At 33.2% G+C, this 20505-nt stretch overlaps 3 protein-coding genes across 3 annotated transcripts; all 3 read left to right on the forward strand.

The window, feature by feature from the left end:
• Positions 1-3638: 3638 nt before the first annotated feature.
• Positions 3639-4323, forward strand: LOC130979396 (phytosulfokines-like). Its single transcript, XM_057902830.1, has 2 exons — positions 3639-3782; positions 4004-4323. Exons 1-2 carry the CDS (start codon positions 3639-3641, stop codon positions 4115-4117), a joined length of 258 nt encoding a protein of 85 aa, XP_057758813.1. The 3' UTR covers positions 4118-4323.
• Positions 4324-7876: 3553 nt separating this feature from the next.
• LOC130979273 (uncharacterized) lies at positions 7877-10455 on the forward strand. The gene is made up of 2 exons (XM_057902677.1): positions 7877-8059; positions 9552-10455. The coding sequence occupies exon 2, from the start codon at positions 9770-9772 to the stop codon at positions 10214-10216; it is 447 nt and encodes a 148-aa protein (XP_057758660.1). The 5' UTR covers positions 7877-8059; positions 9552-9769; the 3' UTR covers positions 10217-10455.
• A 5012-nt stretch (positions 10456-15467) lies between these two features.
• On the forward strand, positions 15468-18168 carry LOC130980582 (uncharacterized). The gene is made up of 8 exons (XM_057904242.1): positions 15468-15782; positions 15982-16066; positions 16640-16700; positions 16785-16871; positions 17100-17195; positions 17278-17412; positions 17563-17628; positions 17710-18168. Exons 1-8 carry the CDS (start codon positions 15468-15470, stop codon positions 18080-18082), a joined length of 1218 nt encoding a protein of 405 aa, XP_057760225.1. The 3' UTR covers positions 18083-18168.
• Positions 18169-20505: the final 2337 nt, after the last annotated feature.

A 20505-nucleotide genomic window follows, 5' to 3' on the forward strand; every position in this document is an offset into this window, starting at 1 on the left:
TTGCTCCAACCTTTCCCAATACCATCACATGTATGTGAGGCTATCTGCATGGATTTTATCAATGTTCTTCCACAGTCTCATAGGTACAGGGTCATTATGGTGGTCATTGATAAATTGACAAAATTTTCTCATTTTATACCCTTGAAATATGACTTTGACAACCGTTCAGTGCCAAAGGCATTCATCAGGAATATTGTTAAACTCCATGGCTTTCCTAGCTCTATTGTTTCATATAGGGATCGGATCTTTATGAGTCACTTTTGGCGGAGATTATTTAAGTTGCAAGGCACTACTTTATCCATGAGCTCAGCATACCGCTGATGAGCGGATATTTTATACGCTTTTTGGTGGTATTTTCCTGTAGTTTTTAGTATGCTTTAGCTATTTTTTTAGTATATTTTTATTAGTTTTTATGAAAAAATCATATTTCTGGGCTTTATTATGAGTTTGTGTGTTTTTCTGTGATTTCAGGTATTTTCTGGCTGAAATTGAAGAACCTGAGAAAAAATCTGATTCAGAGGCTGAAAAAGGACTGCAGATGCTGTTGGATTCTGACCCACCTGCACGCGAAATGGATTTTCTGGAGTTACAGATACCCAATTGGCGCGCTCTCAATTGCGTTATAAATTAGACATCTTGGGCTTTCCAGCAATGTATAATAGTCCATACTTTGCCCGAGATTTGATAGCGCAAACTGGCGTTTTAACGCCAACTTTTTACCCTTTTTTGGCGTTAAATGCCAGAACTGACATAAAAGTTGAAGTTAAACGGCCAAACTGGCACCAAAGCTGGCGTTTAACGCCAAGAATAGCCTCTACATGTGAAAGCTTCAATGCTCAGCCCCAACACACACCAAGTAGGCCCCGGAAGTGGATTTCTGCACTATCTATCTTAGTTTACCCATTTTCTATAAACCTAGGTTACTAGTTTAGTATAAAAACTACTTTTAGAGATTCGTTTTATACCTTATGACATTTTACATCTGAATTTGTATCTTCTACGGTATGAGTCTCTAAACCCCATGGTTGGGGTGAGGAGCACTGCTGTGTCTCGATGAATTAATGCAATTACTTCTGTTTTCTATTCAATCACGCTTGTTTCTATTCTAAGATATTCATTCGCACTTCAACATGATGAATGTGATGATCTGTGACACTCATCACCATTCTCAACTTATGAACGCGTACCTGACAACCACTTCCGTTCTACCTTAGATTGAGTGTGTATCTCTTAGGTTCCTGGTCCACAGGTTTGATTGCTTCTCCTGACAACAGAGCATTCAGATCCGTGGAACCAGAGTCTTCGTGGTATAAGCTAGAATTAATTGGCAGCAATCTTGAGATCCGAAAAGTTTAAACCTTGTCTGTGGTATTTTGAGTAGGATCTGGAAAGGAGTGACTGTGATGAGCTTCAAACTCACAAATGACGGGCGCAGTGACAGTGTGCAAAAGGATCAATGGATCCTATTCCAGCACGAGTGAGAACCGACAGATGATTAGCCCTACGGAACCCGTAGTTGGACCATTTTCACTGAGAGGACGGATGGTAGCCATTGACAACGGTGATCCACCAACATACAGCTTGCCATGGAAGGAACCTTGCGTGCGTGAAGAAGACAATAGTAGGAAAGCAGAGATTTAGAAGACAGAGCATCTCCAAAACCTCAACCTGTTTCTCATTACTGAATCACAAGTACTTTTTATTTCATGTTATTCATTCTTCATAAACAAAAATCATCTTTAACATTAATCTCCTGACTAAGAGTTACAAGATAACCATAGCTTGCTTCAAGCCGGCAATCTCCGTGGGATCGACCCTTACTCACGTAAGGTATTACTTTGACGACCCAGTACACTTGCTGGTTAGCTGCATGAAGTTGTGTAACACGATTTCGTGTACCAACCACTCACAAATGGACGGGCAAAGTGAAGTCGTGAACAAGACATTGGAGATGTATCTTCGTTGCTTTTTTTTTTTAGAATCTCAGGTTATGGTACGATATGCTACCTTGGGCCCAGTATTGGTATAACACTTCTCATCACAGAAGCATCAAAATGTCTCCTTACATGGCTCTATATGGTTGTGCCCCCCCAAATCTCATTAGATATGAGTTCTCTCATGTTGACGAACCGTCATTGCAAGAGTTGCTAACCAATTGGGACACGCTGATTGAACAGCTTAAGGCCAACCTCAATCGTGTCCAACAATATATGAAGATGTTTGTTGATAAAAACCATCGGGATGCTAAATTTGAAGAAAATAATATGGTATTGGTTCGTTTACAGCCGTACCGTCAACACTCAGTAGCTTTGAGAAAAAATCAGAAGTTGAAAATTAGATACTTTAGACCCTTTTGCATTTTCAAGAAACTTAGTTTGGTGGCCTATAGACTTGAACTTCCTCTAAAGACCAAGATTCATAATATGCTCCACATTTCAGTGTTAAAAAGATTCTACGGGGATAACACTGATCATTACTTGTCATTGCCTCTACAGACTAGTGCCAAGGGTCTATACTTGAGCCTTCTCGAGTTCTGAAAATTCACACCATTCTCAAACATGGAAAACCAGAACAATATGTCCATGTGCAATAGGAAATTGGGGACACTGCAGAAACATCATGGGAACCAGTTACAGACGTGACTAGACTATACTCTGCTCTCAACCTTGAGAACATGGTTGATCTAAATAGAGAAGGTAATGTAATAAAGAGAATAACAGAATTGGATGAGAGTGAGCACTCTAATGCAAGCAATTCTAAAGTTAGTTACAGAACAGAAACACGTGGTTGCTGACCCACCTTCTTTAGACGTGCATAGAAACATAAGAGGACACATCATAAATACCAAATAGAAGGATTATGCAGAATAGCTTGAGCCTGGTATAGTGCCATTTTATCATTCGGTTCTCCCCTCTTCTGATTATATCAAATTTCTTGTATCTATTCTAATTAATTCTTCTCTTCATTCATTCATGCACAACAAATATTGTTACATTTCTGCTTCCCTTTCTTTTCTTATCTTAGTTCATATATGTTTTATTGGTTTATTTTTTCTTCAAATAATACTATAAACTCATATAGCTCTAATTTTCTTGTAATTATTATTCTGAATCGTTAATACAACATCACTTTTCTATCTTCATTATTAAGTACCTTCCACCGTGCCAGTGACTTTGCTAATAACTTGCCATTTTTATTCCCTTGATGATTTTTAACAAAATATATTTAAGGAATTAAGGTGGTGAAGAAGTCATTGAACCATTAAGCAATTTCTTTCCCCCAAGAAATGAGGATAAATCTAGAATAACGCGAAAAACTATTCGATAGTAATGATATCTGTATCTGATAATTACATATACATTGACTTAATACAAAACTCATTTGTCACATTTTATGTCCCCATATTTAGCCTTGAGAGTGTGTCCACTATGGTTGAATGCCAATCACAATCATTGGCTGTGAACAGAATAAGCAAGTCATGAGAGTCTGCAGTTATTCAAACTTGATTTTATTGTACTCTATAATTACTCACTTTTATTTAACTAAGAGTCCAACTGAAGTTACGTCTCTGCCCCTTGAACACGATGTCTATAAATTGGCATCAACTCTGAGCGAGTATTGTGGAAAGAAAGCAAAGAATGAAAAAGGAAAGCGTTTGCACGGCAGCCGTCTTCTTCTCTTTCTTGTTAACCCTCGCATATGCAGGCAGACCTGCCCCTGCCCCTGCCACTGCTCCTGTCTCTGCATCTTGCTTTGATGTTTCAAGCAATATTCAAAATGAGGTGAGTTTGTTTCATTCATTCATTTATTCAGAAGAATAATACTTCACCCAATTTTTTTAAAATTATTTTGTTTTATTTTAAATTCTAGACTTTAAATCATAAATCTTAAACCTTAATTGGTTCGTACTTTTTCTGTCGGGAGTTATTACTGACAAGTGCCAATTACATAACAATTACAAATCATCATGAGCCCTTGTCTTGTATATGCTTAAATCTTGAAGGTTTTGGAAGAGAAGGACACTTGTGAAGGCATGGGCAAAGAAGAGTGTTTGATGAGAAGAACACTTGCAGCCCACATAGACTATATCTACACACAGAAGAAGCAAAAGCCGTGAACAATAAAAATCCAATTATCACTTGTTTCAGTTTCGGGAAATTTCATACTGTAAACCAGTGTGTAATAAGTTTTTCTAGTGACATAATCTTCAGATTGAAAACTTGGAATGTAATCTTTTCATGATTCATTAGCCAAGTACCCGGTGTAAACGTTGCATTAGCTAAGTATCCGGTGTAAACCTTTCAACTTGTTTTGCATATTATAACCAACATCATGGACCCAAAGTCACTTTAATTTCCAAAGTGAACACACTTTTGTAGGCAGGCAGACACACAGAAAAGCTTCAAATTTTTAAACTCTTTCAAGTTTTAGTTTAAATAAATATAAAATTAATATTCAATATACCAAAATATCATATTAATATATAATATTCTAAATATATTCTACAACCATGTTACTTACTTGCGTGTCAGCCACTAGTATAAAATATATATTAGAATATAAATATATATTGAAAATAAATTAAATCACACATATATTTATACACAAATACATTAATGATTAATTTTATTATACAAATAACATTTTTGTATATTCTAACATATCACAATCGAAAAATAATTAAACTATTTTATCCTTAAGAATTAGCATAGAGGTAAAAACAGGTGGAACATGTTCATAAGTTATCGCAGAGAACTCCTGGCCCAATCTACTTGTCCTGTTTTAAGAAGCACAGATCTGAAACCACAGTCATCTAGCAACTCAACGTAGTGATATGCGCATATGTTCCCCTTTCCTTAGCTTGTTTTGTCTTGTCATCGGCATCCGTAGGAAGACATCTTTCTTTAAGTGCACATACCAATAGAAAATCCTGCCCGGTTTTCAGTAACTATAACGTCAATTTCTTTATGAAATTTCTGAAAACTTTTAGGTATTGAAGATATGTTAAACATTCAGTGATGGTATGATAATGCGCTCAAGATATCTAATCTAATTTAATACGATTATACGAATACATAAAAGGTGAGATATACTACAAAAAAAATTGTTGAGTATCATTGAATTTATCAGAAATAAAGAAGGTTCTGTTTGTTTATTAGAAGACCGATGAGGAGTTTAGGCATCGGTGTCTCACCAACAGAACTAACAGGACATCCACTAAATCATTTAAGTATACTGGCGACTCAGCAACCTTCATGAAGACTAAAGTTAGCCTGGTGTGTAGTGACTTTAACTCTGTTAATAACTTAGTTATATTCTTTTACATTTTATTACTAAGCATCCTAATCATATTGTTTCAATGCAACATATATAGTCGAAATCATTGGATTGTGAGATGATATTAGCGGAGACATTCAAGTACACTCACACACTGAAGGAGAACAAAACGATATTTGTTTATCAGCAGTCTTAAAACCATTATGTGAGTAAACATGCATCTGATCTTCTGGTATAAAATTATTAGAGATTAACTGTATATCTATCGTACTAATCATAATAACTTGTGTTACATAGAAGTTCTACACACAGAAACTAGAGGTTGCAACTCAGCAGTCTCAACAAAGTGGGGAGGATGCCGTCAATGGCTCTACAGCTTCAGTCGTCGATCCCGATGCGGTTTGGCGCGAGACCGCCTCAGCGCTGTACAAGAATCGCATATTACAAGTTGGGATCGTTCTTTGCCAGCAGCCTCCGCACCTCCACGTTGAGGCCGTTGTCAGGCTCGGCCACCAGTCGAGCCGTCAAGTCCGAAGAAGATGTGGATTTGAGGTTGTAGGTGCAAGAGCTCCAATAATTCAACAATAATTCTAGCACCGTCAATCTTACGTTATTTTTCTGAGAAAAAATCTAATAATACTTAACATTTTTCTTGATATTGCAAAAGTGGTATAAGTTACATGGTATCAAACGAAAATTGTTGACAAAATTTTAAATATTAAATGTATGAATTCAGTTAGGGAATAAATTATTTTTTAACTAATATTAACTAATATTTTAAAATTATTTAATTTTAAAATTATTTTACATGTGCATTTAATCATATAAGATCATATCATCAAAATAATTTTTTACATTAACTACATGAATGGTCATTTAAAAAGACAAATATGATTAGACACTATATAAATATTTTATACACATTAAAATTAAAATTAACTTTTAAACTCTAAATATTAAATTCTTAACCGTACTCTAAATTCTAAACTCCCCATAATTAAGGGTAAACAAATATTTTTATAATATAAAACAAAAATTAGTTAATATTTATTAATTAAAAATTAATTCTCTGTATTTATTCTAAATATAAGATTAATTTATTTTGTTAGTTTCTATAATTTTATTAAATTTTTATAATTTAAAAATTTTTAATGGAATTTTTACACTTTTTTAAATTTTGTAATTGAATTTTTACTAAGCAAAAAGCTTTAAAATTAACAAAAAAATTTCTCCCCAAATTAAAAATACCTACATTTAAGAGATAAATTTCTAAAGTTAAACGTACTCTTATTTTTAAAATATTATGCTAATTTTAATATTTTTGACATAATAATAATTTAATTTAAAATTATCATTCAAATTAATTTTGTAATTCAATTTAATATTTAAATTTAAAATAATTTTCTAAATTTAACCCTGTCACCCAATTCAATTTTCCTATTTTCAGTTACTCAAAAAAGAGTAATCTTAATCTTTACCAGACAATGGGCATAGCAATTAACTTCATATAAATATTACAAGATGGCGGAAATAATATGAATAAATCATAGTTGTAAAAATTGAATTGAATTGACTGGTTCAACTAAAAAATCGATGAATTAGATTTCGATAAAAATTAGTGAAAAACTAATCCAATTAAACTATTCAAAAAAAATTTCTAAAATTGATGAAGATGTTATTTGAACTTAAATTCTCCTTATATTGCACACTCTTTTTGACCATAAACTATGTTATTTCTTATTATTTCATATGCTTATTATTAATTATATAATATAATTGCACAATAAATTTTTTTAATATTATTTTAATTTTATATTCACTTATATTTAAATTAATTATATTTTTATCATTCATAATTATTAATATAAATATTATTAAATATGTATAAATAAAAAATATCAAATATTTTTATTAATTATAATATAATTATTTTTTTATGATTATATAATATTTATTAATATTATTTTTAATAAATATATATAATATATAATAAATATAAAAATATTTTAATATAAAATAAAATAAAATAAAATTTATCATAAAAATATTAAAATTTTATTATTTATTTAATAATAACTGAATTATAACTTGTTAATTATAATTTCTTAAAAATTGATTATTTTTAAAATATTAATAAAAATATATGTCTTAAATTTTAATTTTAAAATTTTTACTATTTTATAATTTTTATTTAGATAAGACCAAAGTTCTGAAAACCGGACCGGACCGATCGGTTCAACTGAGTTAATTCAAAACCGGTCAGTTGGACAGTCCGGTTAATGTCCAAAACCAATCTTAAAAAACCGGTTAAACGGGTGGTTAACCGGCAAACTGGATGAACCGTCAAACTGGATGAACCGTCTAGTTTTTTTGAAGATCCGGTTCTTCCATTCAACATAAAAAACGGTATCATTTTGTTAAAAAAAACAAAAACGCATGAAGACCCCAAATGCCCCAATCTCTTCTCCCTTCTCGCTCACTCTTATCAATCTCACTCACCAAAATGGCACAAAATCCCTAACCCACAACGGCGCTACTCCCTTCTCTCTCTCAGCCAACAGCAGTCACCGCCTCCGTCGTCGCCGAACTCTTCTCGTCAGCCAGAGGGTGCCTCGCTGTCGGTAGTGACAGATAAAGGGTGCTTCGAGCTCTTGGCCGTCCTTTCTCGTCTCCTCCACGTCGTCGCCTTTGGCCGTCCATCCTCGTCTTCTCTACATCGTTTTCATCTTCGTCGTGTGGACTTACAGATCGAAGCGCGGTCGGCTGGATTCCTCCATTGTTGGTAAGTTTGCTCGATCCCGTCTGTCTCGCCGTTCCCCCCTTGCCGATAGTCTTGCCGTCTGTTTCGTTCCTCCGTCACGTCAGTTTGGTTCCTCTGTCGTTGATAGATCTGCTTTAGTTTTTTCTTTTGTTAATTTCTATGATTTTGAGGTTCTATTTTTTAAGATTCAACTCTGTTTGCTTCAATTTATGGTCGTGTATTTTGTTAATTTTACTGAGTTACTAAAATCTAAGATCTGATTCTTGAGTTGTTGTTTCTTTTTCTGTTTGTTGTGTTATGAATCTGAATTAGGGTGAGTTGATATTTTTTTCTGTTTGTTGTGTTCTGAGTTCTGGCTTCTGAATTAGAGTTGGTAGTGATATGATTAATTTTTTCATGGTGTTTTACATTGATCTGCATATGAGGACATACATGTGTTACAGCTTCTTTATACAAATTTGTTAGACCCAGTAGAAAGGTTGCAAAAGACATGCCTAGAAACAGAATAAAATCTTCATCCTCATGCCCTCATCTTTATTTCCTTCCATTTTAGCATTGTTAATTCTACGATGATTTCTTTCTTTAATTTCTCCTTTTACCCTAAATTTAGGAAATTAAACGTTGGTTTAGATTTTTTTTATTTTAATTTTGAAAAGAATAAGAAGAGATAAGATTTTAGTTTATTTATCAGATATTGTTATGGTAACAAAAAAGGTCATGCTATATGTTTCATTGTATGTATAATTTTTAATAATTTTATTTCATATTTAATTAAACCGGTTAAATTTCGGTTGAATTCCGGTCAAATCTTTAAACTAGTGAATCAGTTACTCTATCGATTTATTGACCGGTCCAGTTCTCACAACTTTGAATAAGACCAATTTTATCAATTCAATTAGTAACATATCAATTCAATTCTTACAAGTTACAACTAGGAGTGTTTGCGGTGCGGTTCGGTTCGATTTTAAGGGAAAAAGTCATCCGACCCGAACACTTAATTTATGTGCAGTGCGGTTTGGATTGGATGAACTCTTTTTGAAAATCCGATCCGATCCGATTACAAGCGGTTTGGATCGGTTTGGATTTGTGGTTTTTTAAATAAAAAAATTAAATACATATAACAAGTATTAACATCAAATTTTAAATAATCAACAATGACATAACAAGTCTTAACATATCTTAAAAAGCCAACGATAACATAATAATATAAATAAAATTATAGGTTAATTAAAATAAATAAATAAATAATATTTTAAATATAAAATATTTATTAAATAATAATATTACATAAATAATAGAAAAATGTATAACAAATTGAACATGTTATAAATATAATTGTAAATATAATAATAAAATAATAATATTATAGCACATTGTGCGGTTTGAATTTGATTGGATCGATTATAAAAAGTATATCCAAAATCCGAACAAATCCAGCAGTTTGCAAAAAATATAATCCAATCAAATCTGAATTAATTCGGTTTTAATCTATTTTCGGTTTGGATTGAATTAGATAAACATTTAATTTGGATCGGTTTGAATTTGAACACCCCTAGTACTCACAACTATGGAATAAATACATCGAGCGGAAATCTGAGCAACGAAGCGGCCCGTAACCCGTTGGAGAGAAGAGTCCAGTCCAGCCAGGGAAGGAGAGGGGCAAGGGCACGGTTGCCAACACGTATTTATTCATTTACTCACTCGGTCCTAACAAGAAATAAGGAGAGAAAGATGCACTATCTACTGAAAACAGAGGCGTCTGAGTGGTCGTGGGAGGACCAAGCAGCCAACGGAGGCATAACCAAGTGGGATGGAGTCAAGAACAGGCAGGCCCAGAACTACCTCAAGTCCATGTCCCTCCACGATCTCTGCTTCTTCTACCACTCCGGCAACAAGGCCCGCCGCATCGTCGGAGTTGTCACAGTGGTGCGCCAGTGGTACCAAGAGGGGGACGCCGGGGGTGCTGTCGATGTCAAGGCGGTGGGAGAGATGCGGAGGCCGGTGGACCTCAAGGAGATCAAAGGGGATCCTGAGATGAAAGGCTTCGCTCTCTTCAGGCAGCCTAGGCTCTCAGTTGTGCCCGTGTCCGACCACATCTGGAACAAAATCTGTGCGCTCGGAGGCGGCTATGAAGGTGACGCTGACGCTGCTACCACATCCTCTGCGTCACCGATTTGATTTTTACTTTGTAAATTGTATCTTCCATCGCTGTTCCTAACTTCTTTTTTTTTTTGGACAGTTAACTTCTTTCGCCTCCCAGGTTTTTGTTTTTTCAAAGCTTGTTGGGTTATTGAATATGGCTTGCCTAGCATCAAAACTTCATTGGGCCTGCGCATGCTGCTTTTCCCTCCCTTCTAAAATCTAATCTCCCAACTTTTCACTGAAATACTAAAGGCCCTAAATGAAATAGAAAAAACAATAAAAGTTAAAGGGTTGGGCAAATAATTAGGGATTTTTTTCTATGCTAAAATAAAAAAATCTTTATTTCTCCAAAACAAAATGAAGTAGACTTTAATTTCTGAAATACTTTTTTTTTGGCATTTAGGTTAGTTCGTCCTAGCCGGATTCTGAACTTCTTTATTTTTATAGAGTTTGTCACAGTTTTTAGCAAATTTCACTCAATAAGAAGAAAAATTGAAAAGTTGAATACCGGATATTATCATTGGCTTTAATAATAATCATTATCATGGTCTCTAAGAGTATATAAGAGTATATAAAAATATATAAAAATAGTATTTTTTAACCACTTAATTTTAAAAAAACTTAGTTTAGTTTAACAATGATTGTTATTGCCGCTAGTAATATTGAAGAAATCATATTTATTGTCTATCTAGTACTCAACTCCTCAACTTTTCTTCTCATTCAAATTAAATCAAATTAGATTTTTTCAAAATTAAAATTATGATATATATATATATATATATATATATATATATTTTAATTAAAAGCACAGAATCAAAAGTAAATACTTTTTCCAAATTAAAAATACAGAAGGAGTTGAGAAGTATAGATATTTGAAATTTGTTGAAACAAGACGAACTTGTCCCACAAAAAAGAGTTGGATTCAAGAAATTAAAAGTTGAATAATTTTTTTGGAGAAATAAAGTATTTTTTTATTTGATAATAGAAAAAAATTCAATAATTAGTCCCCAAAAAACTTAGTCAAACTCTCAATAAAATTTAATATTTTATTTTATTAGACATATCAAATCTGATGTTAAATTTTAATAAAAAGTCAGACAAATTAATTTCTATCATTATTTCATAAAAACATATTAGTTTTTAAAATTTTTTAAAAATTTTATATCAATTCTTTTATATAGATGAATAATCTAATTTAAGAATTAATATGTCTAATGAAATAAAAGTTTAGATACTAATGTAGTAATTAAAATTTATTAAAAACTAAATTCTCTCCCTAAAATTTTTTTATGGACTAATTTGGATATTACTCTAAATAAATCCATATATCACCAACAAAATATAAATAAATGCATGTTTTTTTAAGGAACATAAGTTTTTGCTTTTTTACCATATATTTTGCATATATAATGGGAATTAAAAAGATGATTTGTATTTTGTATATATATTTTTGTTTTTAAAATACTCTTTATTATTGAGCTATTTATAAGATTTCAATTCAATTTTCTTTTGTATAGAATATAAAATAATCACAAGATAATTATGTTTTTATGCAAAACTAATAGATGAAATCAACAAATTTTTGGCATATTTTGCTAAATTCTTTAATATATTTATTTATATTTTAATTATTATTTTAGTATAAAAATACTTTTATGTAAATAATTAGAATAAATAAATCAGGTATGCTATATATACAAGTCTTTTTAGCTTACAAGCTTTACAAGTTGGCCCAACCCAGAAAGAAACCACGCACACTCACTCCTTAGTATGGAGCGTCAAACGCACGCGCCTCACACAATAGTTACGTTTTCCAAAACACGTTCATTATGGCGCACTGTTCCTCTTCCCCCTCAAACAAAACGCAAACCGTTAAGTTTCAAAGCACATTCGAAACAAATTACAAATATGAAGAAACGTTTGAACTGCTCGTGAATATTAGAAGAAATCAAGAACAAAAAATAGAAATCTCCATAAAAAATCAATAGAAAAAAGGAAGAAACATTATCCAGGTAACATACTGTTTTACTGTTCTTCAAGGGTTTTCGCATATTTGTTTCTGATTTCAAAATCGAAGCACTATATCATTACTATTTCTTGCTCTGTTTCTTCTAGGTTCTTCTAGGTTTAACTATTCTTCTTGTTTTACGATTCTGATGAAACTGTTGTTGGTTTATGCTATCTTACATACTTCTAGTGAATGCTTTAACGAGGATTTTGATCTGTTTGGTACATATTTTCTGCATGTTTACATATTTTTAAGTAGGTTTGTCCATGTTTACATGAAAGACTCTTCCTTTTCTAACTGATTTTTGGGTGTATATGGCCGATTGTCGGGTGTATATGGTAGATTGTGGGGTGTGTGTGTCTATATATATATATATATATATATATATATATATATATATTGAAGGTTGTGATAGGCTTAGAGAAGGGGGGTTGAATCTATGCCTTCCTTTTACAGTTGCTGTTTTGACCCCTTTTTAAGCAGAGCTACGAATCTGATTCTGTTTGAACACAGCAGCGGAAATTTATGAGACAATTTATTTTTGTCTCATGAAAAACAGAAAACAGAACTTGACAGAGAAGAGGAAGCTAACACCAGCATATATCCTGGTTCGGTTGCTTTGTGCTATGCAACCTACATCCAGTCTCCTCCACAAATATGGAAGAATTTCACTATAGTTAACAGTATTACATACACCAATTTCACACTCAAGTTCTAGCCTAACTTGACATTGGCTATGCTAACACCTAACTATCTTCTCTTAGTGCTAACCCAACTAAGAAAGGGAAACCAAACAAGTACAAGATACAAGACAATTAACCAACCTACAGAAATCTGAAAATTAACTCTAGGCTTTTCTCTCAAGTGTATCTCTCAACCTTTTCACTCATGGCTTTTTCTTAAGCTTTCTCACTTTGCCTTTTCTCTCAAGAAATTACAGAAAGATAAGCTTAGAAAAGTACATTACAATCAGAAAAACATGAAGGAGATTGACTTCATCAACAACCTCTAAGCTATGTGAAAAACCAGCTTTGCAAACCTCTGAATTTGTTCTTCAGTGTTGGCAGAATGCTTCTTTGATAGAGAGCATTGTCCAAGTAGAGGAACTTCACAGGGAATACTTCACAGAACTCAACTTCTCAAACTCTGGTTTTTTCTCCTTACCTTGAATGAACAGCAAGCTCTTCTTTTATCTCCCTGCATGTTCCTTGGTTCTTCCTCCAAGGTCAACATCTTGAGCCTTGAGCTTCACCAACCACAGATTCACTTTTTCTTTTCAATCATCAAATTGGAACCTTTCCTTCTGACTTTTTCAACTTGACCGAAAGCCATGAATATGTAACTGAACTTGTTTTCCAATAGTCAACTAAAATCTGAACCCTTGAATACCAACTTGGTCCCCAAGTCTTGATTAAGACCGTAGATGCACAGCAGAATAGGGCAGATAGCAATTTTCCCTTCACAGCCATTTTCGGATAGAGCAGAGAGTAGGGAAGAAAGGATGAAGATCTGATTCATGCAAGATGATATGGTTTACCTTTCTTAAGCTTGATTTAGCTTGGAATTTCTGTTTTAGCTTCTGTGCTTCAAGCTTCAAATCTCTCTTTCTTGCTTCTTTGGTTAATGGCTTATGGAAGAAGCTTTTCTTCTCTTTCTCTTTCTTGCTTTTTCTGAAATCTTGATGTGACTTGATTAGAAGGAAGAAGAACGTTGCATTGGTTGAAGCATTATGGAGGGAAATGAAAATCAATTCGGGCTTGGATCATGTAACCCGTTAGGCCCATCTGATTTCTTTGGCTTTTATTCTTTGCTTTTGTTTGGTCTTTACCCATTAGCCTTGCTGCATTGTCTTTATACCTTTTGGGCTATTAACATTTGGCCTGCAACAATAAACAATTAGTTAATAAGTAGATATAATTAATCAACACTAATTATTTATTTTGCCCAAAAATAATGTTTGTCATCATTAATTAATTTAGTTAATTTCTTAACTCAACATATATATATATATAAAGAGTTTTGAAGTCTAACAGTTATTATTCTAATTGTGCTTGATCATGTAGTGTCATTTTATTGATGTTTAGCTGAATTGAATATGATTTTCAACTCATATAACTTCGTTTAATTAAAAAAAACAAAATAGATATAGGACTGGATTTGGATGTATGTGGCTGATATTGGGTGTATCTAACTTATCTATGGGCGTATGTCTCTGATTTTTGGGTGTATTTTTTATCTATTGACAGCATCTCATGTTTATTGCAGTATAGGATGTATCTGATTGGTCTATGGGTGTATTTCTTTGATTTTTGGGTGTATTTATTATCTATTGACAGCATCTCATTGTCATTGCAGAATGGGGTGTATCTGACTGATCTATGGGTGTATGTCTCTGATTTTTTTAGTGTATTTTTTATCTGTTGACAGCATCTCTTTTTCATTGCAGTAAAAATGGCAAGCAAAAATCAGGATGTAAAAAAATACAATGTAAGCACAAAAATATATGTCCTAGAACAAGTCAACTTCCTAATACAAATATATCTTATTCTAATGACTCTAATTTTTCTTTGTTTACAGCAAATCAAAGACTTGAAATGTGCAACCCATTTGTTTAGTGAAAAATTTGAACAAATGAGCGAGGAAAAGAAAGCAATTGTTTGGGATTTAGGTTTCGGGAGAATGATGCACATCCCACCAATGAGAGTGCATCACAAACTACTAAAGGAGTTGGCTAACTCCTTTAAATTGGAGAAAAATACACTTGAAACCGGCTACAGTTCGTTTAGAATTAAACGAAGTACAATAGGGACTGCACTTGGCCTCAACGCATCAGGTAACTTATTACAAAAAACCTCTGTACTTCCATTTTTCGTAATATGTTATTCTGATATTGGGGTGTATATGAGTGATGTTGGGATGTATATGAGTGATATTGGGGTGTATATGACTGATGTTGGGGTGTATATGAGTGATGTTAGGGTGTATATGAGTGGTATAGGGGTGTATATGAGTGATATTGGGGTGAGTGATGTTGGGGTGTATATGAGTGATGTTTAGGTGTATTTCAGGTGATTTTCAGTTTAACTTGTTTTCTTTTTTGTAGGTGATCTATTTACTGTGAAAGTCAGTTATAAAGAACTTTCTAAAGAGAACAAATAGATTTTTAAAAGATTCTAGGGCAAGACTCTAAAAAGTCTGACGGATGAGATGATGAGTATTGGGATTGGAAATGAACAAGATCACCTCATGTTCAAGAGGATTTTCATCCTCTATATACAGATGGCGTTTCTATTGCCAACCACAATGAACAAAATCTCTCCTGTGCACCTAGCTCCAATTTTCAAGATGGACAGAATAATTGAGGGCAATTGGGGAGCCCATGTTTTAAATTTCATCATCAAGGGCATAACTAATTACACTTTGAAAAAGAAAAAGTCAATCGATGGCTGCCTATTTGCCTTGATGATAGTCTATTTCCAATTATCAAAAAACAAAGAAAAGAAAGGAGAACAAAGAGCTGCACAACCCTGGATTGCCAACTGGAATAAAGAGCAGTTGGTTGAAAGGATGAGAGCAGAAATGGATGGACATATGGTAAGTGAACGAAATACCTTGGGTGTATTTTATTTACGTGGATGCTGTTAACTAACATTTCTACTATTTCAGGGAATTGTAAAGATGGCCGAAACAAAAGAGAAATTGAAACAAATGAAAAAAAAAGAAAAGGAAGAAAAAAAAACAAAAAAAGGGAAGGCAAGTCCATCATCATCATCTAAAAGTGAAACATCTGAAGCTGAAGTCTATTCTTCCTCTGAGTCTGAGACTGAACAAGACTCAGAAGAACCAAAAAGAAAACAACCCACCCGAACAGCCAAAAAGTAAGTAACGTACTTGGGTGTATTTCGTCACTTTTAGGGTGTATTTTGTCACTTTTCGGGTGTTTTTTAATAATAATTATTTGCCTTCTAAAATGGAATCCAAAAAAAGGAAGAAGATTCAAGAGGATTCCGATTCAGAAACTGAGTCGAAGGATCAGTAATGTTCTCAAATTATCATTGCTTTCTTTTTCGTTTATTCTCAAAATTTAATGTATTAACATAGCGTTTCTTATTAACTTTCAAAAGCGAAGAATCATCAGCAGTAGAAAAACAAAAAACAAAGAAAAAGAAAAAGCTCATTGTTGAGGATTCACCACCTGAACAAACTCCATCCTATCATGGGTAGGGTACTTTGAAAGCTATATTACCGTTTATCAACAAAATTATATTTGTTAATATGTTCTTTTCTGCATGTACTGTCAGATCTGAAATTGGAACTGAAGAATTATAAGAATTTTTAAGGGAATCTAAGAAGAAGAAAAACAATGAAAAATCTGCTGTACAGGGGTTTGTTATGTTTGGGGTGTATATTATCGATTTTAAGGTGTTTTGGTTGCTAATAATTTTTTCTAGTTTCCAGGAAGAAGGGAGCTAACCTGCCATCGACAGAAGGTCACTATGACTCATCTGAAACGTAAAAACCTTTATTTGATAAAATGTTGTTATCCTGATTTAATCGTATGGTATCTTTACTGAATGATATCTATTGTATGTTTAGAATACCGGAGGTAAACTTAGGAAGTAATGATCCTTTGTCTCAAGCACACACAGATCAAAGCAGCATAAACAAACCAGAGGATAGCATGTAATTTCTCTTTCTAATAATGGTTGCTTTTATCTTTTTTTACCTTCTGCTTCTAATTCTGTATATATGTATTTTTTTAGAAAAAAAGTCCTTTACTGTTTTATTCAAGAAAAAAAAAGGCAGGAAAAAAAAAGCAAAAACTGGAAGTGCGCAAGTTCTCAACAGACAAAGCCTGTGTTTCTTTTGAATGCTTGGGGTGTATTTTGAGTTTCTTTGGGTGTATTTCAGGTTGAGTCTAGTAGAAGAATCAGTAAATGACCCAGCTGAAGAGAACATGATCGTTGTGCGAGAAGAGACACCGTCACAAACTGAAGCGCTTTCAATGTGAGTTTTTCAACTAAATTTCAACCTTATAACCATTTTATTTACACGGCCTTTCTTAACCTTTTATTTTTGTCTTGTTTAGAGTTCCAATTCAAGTTTATCTACCTCTGTCCCAGACAACCCTTGTGCCGCAAATTGAACCAACCCCTGTGCCAGAAAATGAACCAACCCCTGCAAAGTCTCCAAGTGAAAAAATTAATGAAGAAACTACAAAAAGGTAAGAAATAATTTTGGGGTGTATTTGGTTGTTGTTTGGGTGTATATTGTCCTTGTTATGGTGTATATTATCGTTGTTGGGGTGTATATCTTCACAATTGTTCTGTAACTAGTTTTTTTATAACATGATTCGTTTAATGTAACCTTGCAGTACTCCAGAACCACCCCTAAAACCTGAAGAAAGCACACCCACACTTCCACCAGCTCCATCTAAAATGTAAGTTCAGCAGAGTAAAATTTGGTTTTCAATATCAATCGTCTATTCTTATTCTTATAGTACGTTAAATGTCATCACCAGTAATCTAGCCCCAGAAGATGTTGCTACACTGATGATGATGGCACGGACAGCATCATATATTCCTAAAGAAGGTCCAATGTCATCATTTAGCCTTGGCTTGACTGATTCAAGCCAAGAAGAAGCAGCAACGCAAGAGGGGTTAAGGGCAAAAACTCCTGAAACGCCAAACCTAATAGAACAATTAGGGGACCTGGTGAAAAAAATAGCAAGCAGTGTGGTGAGAACAGAAGGTAAGGGTCCACAGATTCAAAAGCAGAGTGGCGAACAAAGTTTTAAAAAGTTTGAAACTCCTGTGAGGACCAACGAGATGTTGGCTGAAATGAAAGAGAAATGCTACATTTGGGTGACACGTGTTAAAACATACGCAAATTGAGGCACTAACGAGTATGACGCTGTCTGCACACTCAATGCCTAAGATCGATACATTTTGTCAAAAGTCCACTTCGTATCTCTCAAAGCCGATACACATATAGAAGCTAAGGTAATATTAGAATAACATTAATGATTTTATCAAGAAATGTAATTACAATGTTGATTGATGTAAATTGATTTGGGTTTTTTTCTAGATTGTCTCTATTATGTGTCTCATCCTTAACCAGCAAAACATTAAAAGGTTTCAAGAAGAAGTATACTGTCTGCCCCCCTGATATTGTGGTAAGGTGTACTTCAAGGAATCTTGAGTGTATTTTCTGTCTACATTTGTGTGTATTTTTTGTGTTCAAATGGGTGTATTTTCTGTGTTCAATTAGGTGTATTTTCTGTATTCATTTGGGTGTATTTTCAGTATTTCATTTGGTGTTTCACAATTGTTGCAGAACATGGCTATTAGAAATCATCCAAATGGGGAATTTTTACAGCCTAAAACCAATAAGCCATTCACGGTGGAAGACTACCCAATGTTTATTCCCTTCTTGGATAGTTTTCGTTTCTAAAACTTCTTATTACCATTCCTTACTTATGTGCCAAATAAACTAAAACATTGTTCAATATGGACATGCTTCAGATTTTTGCACATGTATGCTATTCAAACCATTGGTGGTTATGGGTGGTTGATGCAAGAAAGAAAAAATTTTATATACTTGACCCATATCACAAGACATGTCCATCCAATGACAGAATGAACCTAAATAAATTTATTGTAAGTTATTTTTCTGTGTTTTGTATTTTAATATTTGGGTGTATTTCTGTTCAATAATAACACATATATTAGTGATTTGGGTGTATTCTTTTATTAAATTTACTCATATATTAGTGATTTGTTTTGTTTTAAGGGATATGTAATTTCAAGAATAAGAGTATATGCTGGGGCACCTCTGAAGAGAAAGGACAAGGAAATTGAACCACCATACATTAACATCTCAGACCAAAAGACAAGGTATAAATCTTTTACTCTAAAAATTAATCTTTCTTATATGTAATTTGCTAATTTATTTGTTGTTTTCAGCTATGACTGTGCTATTTATGTAATGAAGTGATTTGAAATAATTCAGCCCGAAAACATTAAAAGGGGAAAGTATGTGTGGGACAATTGGACCCAGGTAAATGTGTTTAAAACTATATAACTCTGTATTACTTTACTCAATTAACATAGTTGATTAAATAGAATATTCTTTTAAACTGTAGGACGAGGTGGACCACTATAGAGTATAATATGCTTCTCGGATTCTATTCAATGAAATGAATCAACACAAAGCTGAAGCCATTAGGGGGAGTGATGCAATAAGACTGTCCACACCATCCTCATTGTTATTGAGTCCATATTGTCAGATAGATTCTAATGATATTGACACTGATTAATGTAACTGTTATGTAGTCTTGTAACAAATTGAACACATGTTGTAAAAATTTGTCAATTATAAAATAGTTTTATTATAAAAATTTTTTCCATAATTAAACTGTCTGTACTGTATTTAAAAGATCTGTATTATAGGTGCTAAAATATGAAGGAAAACATCAAACCAGATATACACCCAAAACATAAATTTTTACACCCAAGAAAAATTGAATATACACCCAAGAAAAGTTGAATATACACCCAAACTTCTATCCCCTGATGTTTTATCCCTAAACCCTAAACCACTAACCCCTAAACCCTAAACCCTAAACCATAAAACCATAATCCCTAAAACCCTAATCCCTAAAAAATCCTAAACCCTAAAAACCCTAAACCCTAAACCCTAAACCCTAAACCCTAAACCCTAAACACTAAACACTAAACCCTAAAATCCTAAACCCTAAACACTAAAACCTAACCCTAAGCCACCCAACCTACGATACACCCAAAACATGGAATTTTACACCCCAACAACTTCAATATACACCCAAACCTCTATCCCCTGATGTTAGATTCCTAAACCCTAAACTCTAAACCATAACAAATAAAAAAATAATAATTTATAACATAAACAACTACAATCGATATATATATATATATATATATATATATATATATGTAAAACACAATAAAATTTAGAGATACACCCCAAAAAAAAGTGCTTTACACCCATAGTCTGTAACTATACACCTAAAAAATTATCCCTTGCTGCTGGTTGCTTGAACTGATAATTCATAACACGTCTTTGATATTGGCTGGAATTTGGAAGCACCACTGATGCAGCATCAAAGAGGTTTAACTGAAAATAATAAACTCACATATTAGCAAAACTATTAATAAGAAAATTAAACTCAATCGCCACATATTTAAAGAACATTACTTTTACCTCGTTTAAAGCTTTCGTTTTCTTCTTCTTTGAAGCATTTGTAATCCGTTGTCCAACTTTGAACCTAGCCTATTTT

The sequence above is a fragment of the Arachis stenosperma genome, chromosome 5, assembly GCF_014773155.1.
Source record: "Arachis stenosperma cultivar V10309 chromosome 5, arast.V10309.gnm1.PFL2, whole genome shotgun sequence".
NCBI lineage: Eukaryota > Viridiplantae > Streptophyta > Magnoliopsida > Fabales > Fabaceae > Arachis > Arachis stenosperma.